This window comes from Haemaphysalis longicornis, unplaced genomic scaffold, assembly GCF_048455015.1.
Source record: "Haemaphysalis longicornis isolate Haplotype H1 unplaced genomic scaffold, Haemaphysalis longicornis Haplotype H1 scaffold_3, whole genome shotgun sequence".
Taxonomy (NCBI): Eukaryota; Metazoa; Arthropoda; class Arachnida; order Ixodida; family Ixodidae; genus Haemaphysalis; species Haemaphysalis longicornis.
Window position 1 is genome coordinate 192010653 of NW_027526335.1, and position 16624 is coordinate 192027276.

Genomic DNA, 16624 nt, shown 5'->3' on the forward strand with positions numbered 1-16624 from the left:
ATAAATGCACCTTTCTTTCTTTGTAGTTGTGTGTGTGTGTGTGTGTGATCTCTCTTTCGCGAACATTACCGAACCGCGCAAATTCAACTCCTGCATTCGCACTTTCACATTCTTCCCCTCGGGGAAATGCGGGGAAATTTTCTCCACCCTTGCACCACTGGGGCAAGCTGCGTCAATTTTTTTACGATCCCCTTTTTGTAATTTTCAAGTTCAGTCTCTACCGGTGCCATCTCCACCGAATTTTTGTGACGTCGCGCTATGAAGTAGCCCCATAAGGTTCACATAAGCCCCACGTAAATCGTCTCTATTCGGCGACTTTCTGTTACCTACCGCGAAACCAAGGTTCTGGGTGATTCAGCCTGCTGTATGGGTTTCGCATACAAAACGAGGGAAATGGGCAGGGCGGTCACTCAAGGTGGCCTGAAGCGGAGAGCTGAAGATCTGACGCTCAAATACGCGCTTTGGAGCTGCTTTTGAATAAATGCGGTTTAATACGTTTCGTTTAGGGGATTTCCTCTCGGAAGGAGAATTTTAGGACGTTGTTTCATATATTTCGTTGGCATACCACATCGTAGGAGCACGCTTAATTTCCTGGTCCATCTCATTCGATGATATGTGCTATCTGAAAGTTCTGGTTACTGCCTGAAGGTAATTGAAACGAAGAGGTACGTTTACTCGTAGTTTCTTGACCAATTACCTGCCAGTGTTGTTGTTGTTGTAAAACTTTATTGTGTGTTCGTGCAGTCGGAATAAATACACATTGCCCCGACTATCATGCACCAATACTTTTAAAAAATTATGGCGCTACTCGAAGAAAACCTAGTGCATAATGTTTCCAGTACAGTTAAGTAGCGGCCAGTAATTTTTCGTTAATGGAATTGAGTTAGGTAATCATAATTATTTATACAACTCGAAAAGTACTGTCCCAGTCATTAAAGTGTCAATGAGGCACTTGTAGATACCCACAAGGGACATCTAGCTGCGGTATTTTCAGCGACGTACTAATTGCGTACTCATTTATTTTGGCTGATAAAGAAAACCCGCGAAATGTGAGAAATACCGCGTGAAGGCGTAAAGCAGTGCCAGAACAAAATGAAGGAACGAAAGAAGTAAGGAATCGTGATCGAGTTTGTGTTTTATCAGCCACATGCGCCCCGCAAAACTTGCTGTTGCTTCTCCTTCTATCAAGGTGATGCACTTTATCTTCGGCCGCGTGACACGCAAAGCAGCTGTTTTCAATCAGCTTATTTGAGGGCGGTGCTTTGTGATGCGGGTGGGAGCGCCCCCACGTGATAGAGAGTGGGCGGAGCACGAACGTCGTTTCTGGGGCACCAGTAGCACAAAAATCACTGTAGAGAGAGATAACGCATGCGGGCGTTGGAGAACTGGTACAGCAAAATCAACTTGCGCATCCAAGTCAACGTTGGTTTCCTCTGGAAGAACAGCGCGTCAAGAAAATCACTGCATAGTGAGATAACGTGCAGGCGTTGGAGAGATGGCAGACACTCTTGCGCAGCCAAACCAGTGACTGGGGCAACCGCGTCAAGAAAATCAGCACAGAGAAGATGCTAGTGTCAAAGTACAGTGTCTCGAATATTGTTACCTTCTTGAACTTATTGGTCGAACTTAACGCGACTAGGCTTCTTTTCTTTCCAGGAGCTTGTAAAGCAGACGTCTAATCAAGCAAAAATACCCCAACCGCTACGGCTGTCAAACAGGGGTATGTGGCGGCAAACCTTCACAGCTCTGGTTCAGTAGGCTCAGTTTTGTGACCAAGTTCGTGGTTAATTAAGAGCCAAGCGCATAAGGTAGCCAAGCCAAGCGCCTACCGGCGAGAAATCCATACCGACAAACACATCGACGTACATATACGAGCAGAGCCTAGAGAGAGAGGTGAACTAGCCATTTGAACTGCGCGCTTCTTTTAACGGACACAAGTGGGGTACGGCATATTCACGGCGATATAAAAAATCCAAAGGTACTGAGGTAAATTACTGGTAGTTAACAGACAGAGATGCGCGCATACGGGAAATTTTCGATTCCGCTGTGCGGTTAAAGCAGCCTGACTGCTGTCTGCATCGCCTTACGGCAAGTACGCAGCAATACTGGATTCTGTTTTAACCGACGCTGGGTCTTTCAATGCGTAGCATTCTTTGCTGAGTACCCCCACAGCCAGGATAGTATAACGCTCTGCATTTCCACAAAAATGCAGATATCGCGGAAGTTCTCCCTGTAATCACTACAATATATATCGTAAACGGAGATAATCGGTCGCACGAAATTTTGAAAAACTAAAAAATACAAAAATACAAAAAAAATACGGAAAATGGCGAAACGTGTAACGCCCTTCATTGCCACAATAATGCGGAATCCACGAAAGTTCCTCCTGTAATCGTTATAATAGCGTAAATCGAGATAATTGGTCGCAATTTTTCGGAGATCCGCCTTCAGTGATCATAAGCTTCATCCACCCGAAGGCGTATCAGCGGCTGCTGTTTGCTGTTTAGAGCGGGGCAGTTTAAATCCACCTTTTAAGCAGCCGGATGACTCACTCCTAAGCGAACTATTCTGATGAACGGGTAACAAGCTTACGGCACTTTTTCGCTTTCGCGGCTGAAATGCCAAAACAAAAAGAACCAGGGCAAGGCTGTTTATTTACGATCGCGGTTGCCAACCAGCCTGGCAAAAAGACAGGGTCGAGGTGCCGGTTCACACGCTTCCTTGCTTCCACAGGAAGACCGGGAGGTTTCGGGATAACGGTATACAAGCAAGCAACGGACTACGAAACGACGAGCAGGGAAGATTACCGTTGCGTCGCGTCATGTTGCCGTCCGTCGTCCCGGTCCGCAACACTTCAGAAGCAATCCACAGACCCGCCGGGACGTGAGCTACTCACTGAGCCACTGTGTCGTCATCGCCATAAAGCGAGCATCCTGCCCGCACGCACACGTACGAGCCCGGAGAACGTACTTCTGAAATGGGAGTCTGCGCACGTCTGCCCAAACAATGCGAGCTGCTGATAGCCGAACGCCGCCGTTATCGCTGCTGGACCCGTTGTTGCCCGCGCCCGATAAGCAGCCCGGAGTCTACATGACCGTCACCTCCAAACGTAAGACCCCTGAACGCTCGGAGCATGCTAATGCTCTTTTCCGTTTGTCCTCTTGCCTCATCAGTGACCACTTTGTAACACCATATTTTCAACGCATTGGCCAAAAGAAGCTTCGCTAGCTAAGCCTCGTTTATCCGTTTAGCGCAATGTGGAACATTGTTGCTTCTCGGTAGTGACGAGCAGACTGGCTGCACTCTTCTGGATGTGTTGAACGGGAGGATACGAGCTGAGAAGGGCGACCTTGAATTTGTAGTTTTGACCGTCAAAAGAGGGGAATTCCTGGACCGAACGGCGACTTTACGAGCGACGGGCGTTGCGCTTGCGGAGACTTTATTTGCAGAACCTCGTTGTATTTGCTCTCGGTTCGGCAGCCAGCCTCATTTTTGGTAGGTGTGCTTCGGTGAAAGAGAACAGACTAAATGGCTGCATCGGAATGTGCACTTCGCGCTCACACACTATACCGCATTAAAATTGTCCGAAGTCATTCGTAATGCATTCATCCCTCTATATTCATTCCTTTCTCTTTTTGTCTTTTTGTCGCTCCTACCCTTGCCTCAGTGGGAAGTAATAGGCCGAAGGTCAGTCTGTCAGGACGACCTCATCTCCTTTGAATGAACTTTTACTCTCTCTCTCTCTCTCTCTCTCTCTCTCTCTCTCTCTCTCTCTCTCTCTCTCTCTCTCTGCGACAATATTCAACGATATTCTTTGAATACGCGAGTTACGAGGAGTGATAAGGTTTGTAAGTAACTACTCCTTATACTGTTCTCTTCGAATGCGGCAGTGACGAGTTTGTTGGGAAAGTGAGGACGAATGTGCGCTCCATTCTGGAATGCGCTATCAAAGTGCGCTGCACATCAACAAGCGTACTTCACTGCTAAACTGTAACAGTTAAAAAACGTGGCTCTCTGGTTTACTTGCTCGAAATTCTAAAGACATGATAGCCTAACCCCAGTGCGCAACCAAGCTCTGATATGCCCTACGTTCTTTAGTACAGGGGCATAAATGCAGATAAACAAGCAGTAGTAGTATGTACGTTGTAATGGTGCAGCGCATCTAACATAAAAGAGAACAAAAATAAGTTATTTGTGGTCGCCGTATGTCCATGTTCTTGAACAAAATATTATTAACGTGGGCGCGAGTACGTTCCGTACTCGCTAAAAAGTACCTGAGTACTAGTACCTCAGTGTACTAGTGTACTAGGTCCCTGATCTAAGGGAGTAAAAATGGTCGTGGTGATAGGTAATAACGACAGTCATCATCACCATCATCACCAGCCTATCTACGCCCACTGCAGGGCAAAGGCCTCTCCCATTATTTTCCAATTACCCCGGTCATGTGCTAACTGCGGCCAATTTATCCCCGCAAATTTCTTGATCTCATTTGCCCATCTAACTTTCTGCCGCCCCCTACAACGCTTGCCTTCTCTAGGGATCCACTCGGTTACCCTCAATGACCAATGGTTATCTTGCCTTCGAATTACATGCCCTGCCCACGCCCATTTCTTATTCTTAATTTCTACTAATATGCCCTTAATACACGTTTGTTCCCTGACCCACTCCGCTCTCTTCTTGCCCCTTAATGTTACACCTATCATTTCCGCTCCATTGCCCGCTGAGTCGTTCTCAATTTAAGTTGAACCCTCTTAGTTAGCCTCCAAGTTTCTGCCCCGTAGGTGAGTACCGGTAAGATGCAGCTGTCATACACTTTCTTCTTCAAGGACAATGGTAGGCTGCCATTCATTATCTGAGAATGTCTGCCATATGCACCCCACCCCATTCTTATCCTTCTAAATATATCTGCGTCATGGTTGGGATCCGGGATCACAACTTGGCCTAAGTAGATATATTCGCTTACTACTTCCACTGCCTCGCCACCTTTCTCAAACCGCTGTGCTCTCCCGCGGTTACTGATCATTACTTTAGTTTTCTGCATATTAATTTTCAGGCCAACGGTTCTACTCTGTTTGTCCAGTGCGGTAAGCACGCTTTGCAATTCCTCCCCTGAGTTACTTAACAAGGCAACGTCATTTCAGTAGTATTTTCTGAAACACTTAGGTTTGTAGTACCTAGGTAACCTTTAGAGTAAGCACACAGGTTGTACCACTCCAATATACAAATCAAGTGACCCATCAATCCCATCTAATTGTAGACCGATCTCCTTGACTAGTATTCCAGGTACATTACTTTAACATGTAATACGTTCCGCAGTTTAAAAAAAACATCTAATGTTACACAAATTTTTCTTAAATAGTCAGCATGGATTTCAGCATAACGCTCTTGTGAAACAGAAATATTTGTACTCACTGCTGATGTTCGGCACGCTGTTCACGACTCACTAAAAATGGATGCCATACTCATTTACTTCAAGAAAGCATTTGAAAAAGTTGCCCATTGCCTATTGGTGAAATTTAGTCGTCTTAACATACACAGTGAAATTAATTGTGTATACGAAGTTTTTTAACTATCAATCCCAATTTATTTCCGTAAGAAATCGGGGTCCGTAATAGGACCAACTTTATTTCGCATTTAGATAAATGACATCGGTAACTGTTAAGCCGTTCTACTATTTGCGAGTGATTGCGTTCTCTATAGAAAAATTAATGCCTCTTAAGGTGCTAATATTTACCAGGCCAACCTAAACAAAAATTTTCTTTGGTGCGAGCAATGAAAAATGGTATTTTACGTTTTTAAAACAAAAAGAATTGCATTTAATAAAGCTAGTAACGTTCATTTGAGTTCGCATTCCATGGATAACATGTGCATAGAAAATGTAATTATGTTTACATATGTGGGCGCCCATTTAACTTCGAACGTCACACAGAATCATCACAGTGATGAAATAATTTCCAAGGCTAATAAAACACATGTATTCATTGTGCAATTTGTATTTAGCAAACCAGTCGATTAAGCATTAGCTTATACAGACAGCTCTAGTTTGTTCAACGGTATAATACGCTTCCATAATACGGAACGCAAGCCAGACACACCCAATAAACAAGCTTGAATGATTACAAAACAAAGCAGCGCGCCTCATCACTGAGAACTACCACAGAATACCCAGCATCACGGCTATCAAAGAATCCGTCCAGTTAGCCACTCTAGGAAAACGACGTCTGCTGGAACTGCTCTCTCACTTCCACAGGGTCACATATCCCGTCGTCAGGTACTGCATTTCTCATCAACCTCCACACCAAATTTTTCCGCGTCTCCAGCATCCCTTCAAAGTCGCGCGCCCTCGTGTTTGCGAGGACAAATCTTCTTCAACAATCCCAGCTCTTTCTAGGTATTTACCGTTAGAAGAGGCTGCCAAAGAAATTGCTCCTATTTCTGCGAACTACTTGTCTGTTAGCCATTTGAAGCGCAGGCTATAGGTGCTCATGCCTAGTGCAAATAAAATTTTGTGCTGGGTACAAGACTGCGAGTTATACATTTGCACGTTTTGTACTTGTTGCACTGAGTGTGCTTTCATCTTTTTTTCTGTTTTTGTTGTGTAATGTAATCTCTACTAGGATGTTCTGATATCTCGTCTCTTCCAATTGTATTTCAATGTTTTAATTATCTTGCTGTTAAACCCCCCCCCTCCCCCCCCCCATTCAATGTCCGCAAGAGGATTTAGGGTGCCTGAATAAAAAAAACGTGAACGCTTGCATAAATTTGCTGTCGTCGAGCCTCGTACCTCTCGCATTGTAATTAACGAGGGGCTCCTTATAAACCGTTGTCCAATACATCACCCCTGTTACGTCCTTCTGTATGGTATATGTATCATTGCGCTGGAATAACAGCAGCAGCAACTGTCGGGTATAAGCCGGGGCTTAAGCCTAACGTTTCGCTTTAAGACCTTACGGCGACAACCGGTGCCCGTAGCCTGACATAGAACTAGTGCTTGTTCTAATAGACCTCAAAGCGTGACGTTAGGCCTACCGTCCTATGTTTGCAGAGGGAGCTAAGTTGATCCTTACGGCATGCCAATCAACGATTACACGTCGAGCGGCGGTTGCCTGTTGACGAAATTATGACCTCAAATCGTGGAGTTAGGCCTAACGCCAGGCCGTCAAATCCACCCTCTGCTTCGCAAGCGATTTAGAGGCTACAAAATACGGGAGGCTTCACGAATGTGGCTTCAACCCGCACGCGCAAAACTTGTCGAGGTAGATCAACCGTGCTTTCTCAGTTCTGTGAGTTAGGAGAGGTTGCTAAGTGCTTCCAGGTAGAGTGGATGCTGCACATACTAACTGCAACCTCATATTCGAAACCGTATACGTATAACACTTTTACGGAGTGTGGTCGTTCTGTAGATTGCACGTTGTCCCTGCACCCTGCAAGGCTTACTATGGTTACGGTAACTCCTCTTGAAGCTTTTTTTTTTAAACTAGCATCCTTTCCTAAAGATAGTTCAGAGAAGCGCGAAAGCTAAAAGTGCGCCTAACCTACGCTGAAAAGTGCGTCCAATCGACCGTCAACCCTTCAAAGACCCAAATCGCAAGCGAAGAACAAACCCATAAGAGTATTTTTCGCGCACTAAGTAAACGCATGTACGGACCTTCTAAATGTATACCGATACATGGTTTATTATGAGATAAAGGCATACTATTGTTCTCCTTCTGTGTGATCAATGCGTATATTGTTTCATCCGGAACCGTTCTTTTTTCCCCGATTTTAAAAGTAACCTTTTTGACACAATGGAAGCCGGTTTCACGCACACGCTGTGTGTCCAGAGATCTTACTAGAGCTTTTTTGTAGACCAACTGGTGTGTGGTGAAATGCATTTGTTTTTTTGCCATGATTGCATCGGTCCCACTAAGAAAGCTTTCGCTTTAAAAGTTTGAAATTCTGAATAGATTCCTAACGGCTATCCTGACTCCTGAGAAGTGATCATCTGACACTTGCATTTCCATGCAAACCGTAATAAAGGCGCGAAACATTCTTGCTCAGTACCGTATAGCTATCCGCAACATGAAATGCTTACCTGAGCCACGCTTTATTTCCTTTTTCGGTCGAGAAGAACGTAGGCGTTTCTCTGTAGTGGGCGCGTACGCGTGTTTTCACTTTTTGATGAGAGCAGGATCTGACTATAAACGTTTCGAGCAAAACTAAAATGGCGGCAAAAAAGGCGGGTTATTTGCTTCCTCCGGGTTTTGCCGTGCGTCGTCGCACTTCGCTCCCGACGTGCCGCAGTGAGACGGGATTACTCGATGCACACGAAGCACGTAGGGTTGAAGGCTCGAAGGTGGGACGGTGTTGCAGCACGAATCGTTTCTTCGTGCAACGCGCATGCGCTACTTGAATCTCACCGGCGGAGACACGCATCCGCGCTGACACAAAGGGAGCATTTCACACACAAACATGGGCAGAATCCATCGTCAGCTCTGGCGCCAAGATCACGGGCTGGTGTTTGCTAGAGACACCAGAAACAGAGGCACGGTCTTGTCATCAAATGAAGTCGCAGCCGCGCGGGCACGGATGGTCAAGGCCGAGGCACCAATCGCACCATAGCGCTTTTCTCCTCGAGGTGAGGTCAGCACTGCCGCACTGGGACCTCACTAAAAAGACAGAGTGTTGCAAGGATCGAACAACACACCTAAAGCCGCTGCAGTTTCGATGTAGATCAAAGGGCGGCAAGGTGGCGTCTTCGCGTAGCTGTCCGCTAAAGGGAGTCTCATTCACCGGTACGTTTCCAGGACCCGGTGAGGTCTTGGGTCTTGGAAGTCGCCGACACAGTTTTGGACGACGAAGACACCCCGAAGACCGGCACGCGGTCGACGAAAGTCCCAGAGGCGAACTTGCACCCCGGTCGAGCCCGCTTTTCCCAGAACGGTACACACAGCGGTAAAGCAGGCGCGTTCGGTGGACGCAATGTAAACATCCCTCCGCGCGCGGCGACTTGCAACAGCGGGCGTCCGCCTCCGCGCGCGCGGCTGGAGCTTATCCGCGTCTGCCGGCGTCACGCACGCGCACGCAGGATCCACGCGGCAGCAGCGTTAGCAGCGTCTCGGAGGAAACGGAAACGGAAGCAGCGATTAGGAGAGGGGGTCGCCGAGGGGGAAGGAGCGAGAAAGGAGGCGGGGCGGCAAAATCAAGCAGCTCCGAGGACGCGCGCAGGCCGAGTGAAAACAACGTCTCTGCGAACGCGGCCGTCCTTGTGAGAGGCGCCGGAAGTTTCAGTGTTCTGCCCTGCGACTATATAGACACGTGAATTGGAAGCATTGAAGCCGGTTTTTAGGGGCCCGTTTTAGGGGCGAAGCACCTTAGGACCTTAACGGTAACTTTTGCGCACTCGATACAGGGACACAGAAAAAGATGACACGAAGACAAGCGCAGACTAACAACTGTGTCCCCGTGTCCCCGTATCGAGTGCGCAGAAGTTACCGTTAAGATGTCAAACCAACTAGCCCGCCTTTCCGTGTTATAACACCTATAGGACCTCGCTTTGTCCGGGGCTTGGCGTCCGTCTACAGTGTTGCGCATGCGCGAGGAGCATTGGATTGGATTGAATTGGGTTGGATTAAATTGAATTGTATTGTATTTACTGTTGTATTTACTATATTTACTGGATATTCACTGGATCCAATAATTGTATTTACTTGGTTGGATTGGAATAGTATTTGCTGTACACACGCGTTGTCACTCACATGCCAAGAACGATCCCCAGTGCTTCGCCCACTCGTCATGATTCACTTCGTGGAGATGCGTGAATTTTTTTTTGGTTTTGCATATTATGACGTGTACGTCTCCTCTCATCGCCTCGGAGAGCAGACGTCACCTTTGTTGGCACGTCCGCGCGGGCATACCATCACCATGAATGCTCAAATTTACAAAACTACAGGAGTCACATAAAGATAACATCTGTTAAATTATGATCACCGCCCTTTGCATTATTTTGAGCAGTACGACTGTGCAGTTCTAGAAACGTTGCAATATTCTATGTGGATACTCAGTGTGAACTAGAACCGTTGAAGATGGGGATAAGCCTGAAAATGATAAAGCCTGATATAATTATCGTTAATATAAAAGACAAGGAGGGGTAGCTGCGACGAACAATGCGAGAATAATTTTGCTAACAATTGTTAGTTATGGAGGAAAGTCACTAACAATTGCGGAAACAGACAAAAAAAAATCAGTGGCGTTTCAATCCAGCCACTGCTGCGACAAATAATGAAAAATACTCGTGCATAGCGCTGGTTTCTCCGGTGATAGTACACATGATGGCAGATGACGTCGAAATATTGCTGATAGAAGATTTTTATTAAAACATTTTACTGCATTTTACAGCAATTAAATTCAAGCCCTCCATTTTTTATGGCACGCATTTCTATTTTGACAATCCTCGATGCATTCATTGGACTGCACACAACAGCCGCCAGAAACGTCTCTCAGACACAGTGACTTTCTAGCACTCCCCACATGCTTCGCGCAGTTTTTCGCAATAAAAAAAATGAAAGCTAGCGTGTTTGATGAGGGTTTGGGAGGGCGAAATTTCGAATAATATGCATATTTCGATGCTTCCGAAAAAATAAATTGGATTTAACTGACATTCATAACAATTTCTCAAATGTGTCAGGACCCTAGAAGCTTTCCTAATTGTCATGTTTTGTCTGTATTTTGGCTCAACTCGAAGAAACCATCACAACAACGCAACTCCTGACACTGCCGAAACAGGTGGCATTAACCTACTATTTAAGAGCGAGGTCCTACTATACTCGGGCACAACTTAAAAACGGCAACGGGAGTTTCCGCTGTGCCTCATCACCGCAGCCGGATGTTACTCCGCGCGGCGCAAGTAGTGCGTTACTGGGAATACTATGAACATCCTGTTATAAATGGGCCAAGGACCACGCAGGCGGATACGGACGCTGTTTAACACGTTCCAGATATTGCTACGGACGCGAGCAGAAGGGTACGCTGGCGCATAGCTCCAGGGGATCCACGTCGACGACGATGAAGCAGTGTCTTGCACGGGCTCAGCTCGAGCTGTCATGGCCGCTCGTACATAGGTCGTCCATGTAAATACATCGCTGCTCCATCGTCCACTACTCGTCTCATATTTGCCTTGTCACCACGTAGCAATATATTTAACTAGGTGAAGGACAAGCACACGACGGGAGTGTAATAGACGATGGGGAAAGGCACAACACAGTCTGCAGATGCTCAATATCATCTGGCAGTTCGGAAGGTCCCGAGAGCAGTATGCCCAATAGGCAAGTCAGCTCACGTTCCGTCGCGCCGCGTTTCTAGCCGCTCTGCAGGAACGGCGGCGCACAGCAGCCAGCCCGGAGCGGCAGCAATCGGCGGACCAGCCCCACGATGACGGCGCCCAGACGCGCTGTCGAGCCTTGGCGGAGGGTAGCGATGGTCTTCTTCAAGGTGTCCCGTGGACCAGGCGTCCCACGGGGTAGTTCTCACGTAACCGCGCCCTCTTCCACCTCTTGGCTTCCAGCCGTTTTCGTTCCAGCTTCTTTTGTTGTTGTTGTTGATCCTTTTCTAGTGGCACATACCCACGTGGGGGATTGGCCAAGAAACGGAGTGGCTTTTTGGGGCTAAAACGCCCACCTCATGACCCTATATAATCAGCCTGTAGGAATTGGGGAGACGGTTACCGAATTATATAATAAGTCTAAGGAATGAATCAGTGAATGATGTAATTTTTGGAAGAAAAGGCTAAAACATTTTGACCGAGTTAGCAGGACATTCGTGTGGTCTCTGATATGTACGCGTGAATGGCCGCAATAATCCCTCTATGGCAAAACCCCAGGGATGTGGCCCCGAACGAAAGAAGCACCGGCCAGGAAGGCCAATACGTTGAATTGGTGCGGCTAGATACCGTTTCCGAATGAAAGAAAAACCGCGGCAGTACAGGAAAAAGTGTTCAATTGTTTCAATTTCACCGCAAGCAGCACAAAGACCGGAGGAGGTGAGACCAGCGCGATGCAAATAAAAATTAAGCTGCGGTATTCTGCATCTGATACTGGTTAAAGTGACCTCACACTGGCGGGACTCGCAAAATCTCGCATTCCAAGTGTGAGCAAGATGGGCATAGTCATCCAAGCCTGTGATAGTACTTTCCTGTGTCATCCCTAGTCGTAGATATCTGCGGAACCTTGCTCGCGCCAGGAGAAATGGGGTATGGCTGAGGTCCACCGTAGGGCCATCTAAAGCTGAACCGGCCAAAGAGTCAGCTGTTTCATTGAGCCATAGGCCCCTGTGCCCTGGGACCCAGATGAGCCGGATGTCGCGTAAATGGGGAGGCACAAGGCGGTTGAAGGTACGGATAAGTAATGAATTTTTTGGCTTCCGTGACCGCTCACGCGCGGCTCCTCTTCCTAGTCATCTTCGCTGTCTAAACTGCGCGGTCAATCTCTCGCGTGGCCATTCATCACACATCCATGGAACAAGCCGTCTTCGCGATTTTTTGGACTTAATATGCTTATAAACTACTGCAGCGATGACAAATAAATTACGTGAGTAAAGGCAGACGATATCACGCACCCAAAGCACAAAGCCTTTCAAAACGCGCGCCCCCGTTGAGATCCGGGTCCGTTGCTTAGGCGGAGTGATACCGTACTGAGCTATTGCCCATCTTAGCCTGTTCCGAATATACGTTTTGGTCCTTTACAAGCTGTGAGAGCTCATCGGGAAATATTTGTTGCCAACCCGTATTTTCAGTTTACATGTTCATATCTCACACTTCAAGGAATTGAAACGTAGGCCTATCCAAACAAACTGTGTCTTGCACCGATTACGTCTAAATGTTGCTTTTACTTGTAGCTTTTTATTTAAAATAGGCTCCGCGGATTCACCTTTGTTGTTGGTGTGCTCTACAAGAAAGTAGATGAGGCATCTTGTGCTACCGTCCACAATATTCTACAGAACGAGAAACAGCAAAAAGAACTCTTGTACGACTGCTGCGAGGAAACGCCTTAAAAGTTAGTCGCCTTCTCGGCCCATGGCGTAATCATGCTGACGCGGCGCTAGAGACAGAAGCTCTTTTGACTTTGTTGACTGACTCAGGACTGGCCGAGGTGCTATAACGGTTAAGTCATGTATTTATCCTAATATTGTATTTTTTTCTACGCTCATTATTTATTTCATTTTATTCTCCCTTATAGTCATTATTTCTATGTACTTCTACCCCCCTTTTTTTTTAGCCTCACTATGCTCGCCCCCGTCTGAAGTAGCAAGCATCGCCGTTCATGTGGCTAACCTCTTCAGCGTTCTTTAAAGCTTCCTCTTTATCTCTATGTCCAAATACAGCCGATGTCCCACGAAGACAACTATTGAACACCGCCGTAACAAATTTCCCAACCAGTGAAAAAAGTGTAGTGCACTTTCTGTATATGGTACGAACGTCGCGCAAATGAATTCCGTTTTCGCGCCATAATTTATACGCTATAACACTGCTACAGCTGAACGGGAGAAAATATTTACAGATCTCAGTCGACCTTATCGCTTTCCTGCATGGCGTCTTTAGGGTAGTGCAGGAGAGCCGTAAAAGCGGATGAGCACATTCAGACGCTTGGGTTTACAGGGAAAACATTATTTTATTGCAAAAGCACTGAATGGCCAAGTGAACGAAAAAGCCGGTGTCAGTGTTGGCGCAGTCGTCGGCGTCGGAAGCCATGAACTGCCTCCTAACCCGCGTGTCGGGGGAGCGTTCCATAGCACGTGACGCTCCATAGAACGAGCTGAAGGAACGGGGACCGTCGACTCCAGTATACCACATTTAAGAGGAGCAAAACAACGCAGCCAAACGACTGACAGGTAGGCAGCGAAATTCACCACCGTCATCAACTCCGTTCCGGTTCCAGGAACGAGCAGCGACGCAATGCACAGGAAACAGATCGAAGCCATAAAAAAATGACAGAAGCTCACAAAATAGCGCGCAAGTCTTGAAGGTAGCGAAGCTGAACGCAACCTTTACAATCGTCTTAAAGGTTTAAGTCCACGATTGCAGTCGATTTGCTTCTTCTTCGCTGCCGCAACGGCCTTTACTCCATCATTGTTCCTAAAAGTTTGAGCTTCTTTCATTTTTTTTGAAGAGATAATCGTTGGACATCACTATGAAAGGGCGTGTCTTTCTCGTTAAGAGCAAGTGTTGCCACGATTACGGTGAACGCTGGAGTATTTTTTTTTTTTGCCCATGTTGGAAATCTGCCGAAGTGGATATGCTGCTTGACGAACGTGTGCAGGAGACGCTTGGCGGTCGCCACGAGGCACGCACACACGAGCTCTCGGCATTTTCTTCGTTTTTTGTAGCGTAAGCTACACTGGCCGAGGTTGAGCAGTTTCGCGTGTGCAGTGAAAGGCTGTTCTGCGCAAGCGCGAGGGACATTGGATTGACTTGGCTTGGCTTGGCTTGGATTACATTGGATTTGGATTGGATTGGATTAAAGTGGATTGTGTTGCGTCATAGCCGCGGCAGACGCACTGGCGCCGGCGCGTGCCCAGGTGTGCACCTCAATTGCGCAGTAGCCAAGTCTGACGCTGCACCGGAGTCGCTTGATAGCCGTTTCGCGTGGCTCGTGAAGAGCCGTGCTGAGCATGCCCGAGGTGCAGTGACTGGACTGGACTGGACTGGACTGAATTAGACTGGACTTGACTGGACTGGACTGGACTGGACTGGATTGGACTGGATTGCTGAACATTAGCTCACGCTGCGTATATCCTGGCATAGCAGAGCTAAGCCACTACTATTTTTTTTAACTGCCGAACGGTGGCCGCAGACTTGGCCAATCTCCCCAAGTGGGTACGCTTGGGCTGACGAACTTGCGCAGGGGACGCCGGGTGGTAGTCGCGAGTAGAGTTCCTGTATATAGCTCCCGCTGGGAGCTAAGAGTTGCGCGACCCTTTTCCACGCGCCGCCGTGATGACGTCACTCCGGTTATCCATGCTGCGCAGAGAAGACCTCACTACGGCTGCGCCGCAGCCGCCGACGCGGGCGGCACCGCGCCCCGCCCAGGAACAACAGCAGCAGCAGCGTGAGCGACATCGCAGGAATCCAGCGTAGCCGCTGTAAGGCGCCGCCGACCTAAGCGCCCCCACCATGGAGGCCCCCACCGTGCGTCGGCCGCCATCGGAAGCATGGCGGCGAGGCTCCAACGCCCGCGACGGGCGGCTTTCCCGCAGCAATCCGAATAACAAGATGGCGGGCGGTCGCGCAACTCTTCGCTCCCTGCTGGAGCTATATAGGGGAACTCTAGTCGCGAGGCATGCACACAAGAGCGCTAGGCATTTTATTGGTTTTGATAACTGCCGGGCGGTCGCCGCAACGCCCGCGCTCACGTGCACGCGCTCGGAAATTCCCCGGTATTTTTAATTGCGGATGCACAACATTACCATTTGCTAAAGAGCTGCGCTGTTAAAACGCTAAGACGGAATGAGATCACGAAGCAAGCGGCAAGACGACAAATCCCTGCTACAACGCGAAGCGGACGGAAAGCGTCGCGATACTCCATGGCCGCTTTCGTGCTGCCGCGGATGACGACAGTGGTAGTGACATTTGTCAGCCACCATATCGGCTTCTTTCCCGCCAATGCAACTTTGCTTGCGCCTTGAATCACATTTTGGAGAGCGGTAACAAAATAACTGTAGCTACCGGCGCCACTTTGCGGCCGCAGCCAACGCCTCGTTGTCCCCGCCGGTCGCGCCGCGAGCTGTGCGGATGATGTCCGCGGCTGCGTCAGTGCGCCTGCCGTGAGCCTGGATTTCTTCCACGCGCAGGAAATTCTCCATACGGTTTACGCCTGAGTCATGGTGATAAGTAGAAGGAAAAGACGCAAATAAAACAAAATTATGACGATTATGGTTAAAGCACACGTGATTTCAGTACGCGCCGCGACGAGTTTCCACTGAACCGCTGCCGCACCCTGCAGCGCAGCAGTCACCAGCGACTCAATGGGCCCTGCGCAGAGCACGACAGCGGCCACATTAGCGGCATACCTGCTAAGCAAATGGCATGACTGCTTTCGCAAAATTCGAAACTGAGAAGTGCTTGGGTGTCCTCGCATTATCCAGTGACATATAGATATATGTATACGACTTCATTAAACAAAGGCGGTGAGCGCAGCGGGGCGGCCAAAGTACGCAGTGCTTCAGCTACAACAGCTGCCTGCCCAGTGAGCTCCTTTTGGAGATCAAAGTCTGTGCGACTTCCCACTCGTCGAGGCAGGTAACGAGGGGGAAGGGGTTAAATGAGCATGTAATGCTGCACTGTGGCCATTTCTCTAGTGGGGCAGCGTGTTGATGGATGGGTATATTGAAGTATGGCTATACGAAGTGAGCTTCGGTTTTGTAGTTGGCGCCAAAGGCCTAGTGTTCTAGCGTCACTAAATAAAGGTTTTTTAGAGTATCGGCACTCTTTTCTCTTATTGTTATGTGCCGCCGGGATTTTCATTGCCCGGTCGGCAACACGTGATATTTGTTTACATATGGGCGCAGCCATTTTGTTTCTGGCCGCCTCGCCTTTCTCTCTCTCTCTCTCTCTCTGCTGCGCGAACGCTAGAGCGGCCGGTCCCACTATGGC

At 48.1% G+C, this 16624-nt stretch overlaps 1 protein-coding gene across 2 annotated transcripts in view; it reads right to left on the bottom strand.

The window, feature by feature from the left end:
* Positions 1–9050, bottom strand: part of LOC144175904 (phosphatidylinositol 4-phosphate 3-kinase C2 domain-containing subunit alpha-like) — a 37173-nt gene extending 28123 nt beyond the window's left edge. Inside the window, exon 1 of one of the 2 annotated variants that reach the window (XM_077704971.1) lies at positions 8075–9050. Coding sequence is in view for 1 of the 2 variants with exons in the window: in XM_077704970.1 (XP_077561096.1) it covers positions 2808–2823 (16 nt within the window). In the remaining variant the exon portion in view is untranslated. Of the gene's footprint in view, positions 1–2807; positions 3003–8074 lie in introns of those variants that run through there. The other variant, XM_077704970.1, reaches the window with a different exon arrangement.
* Positions 9051–16624: the final 7574 nt, after the last annotated feature.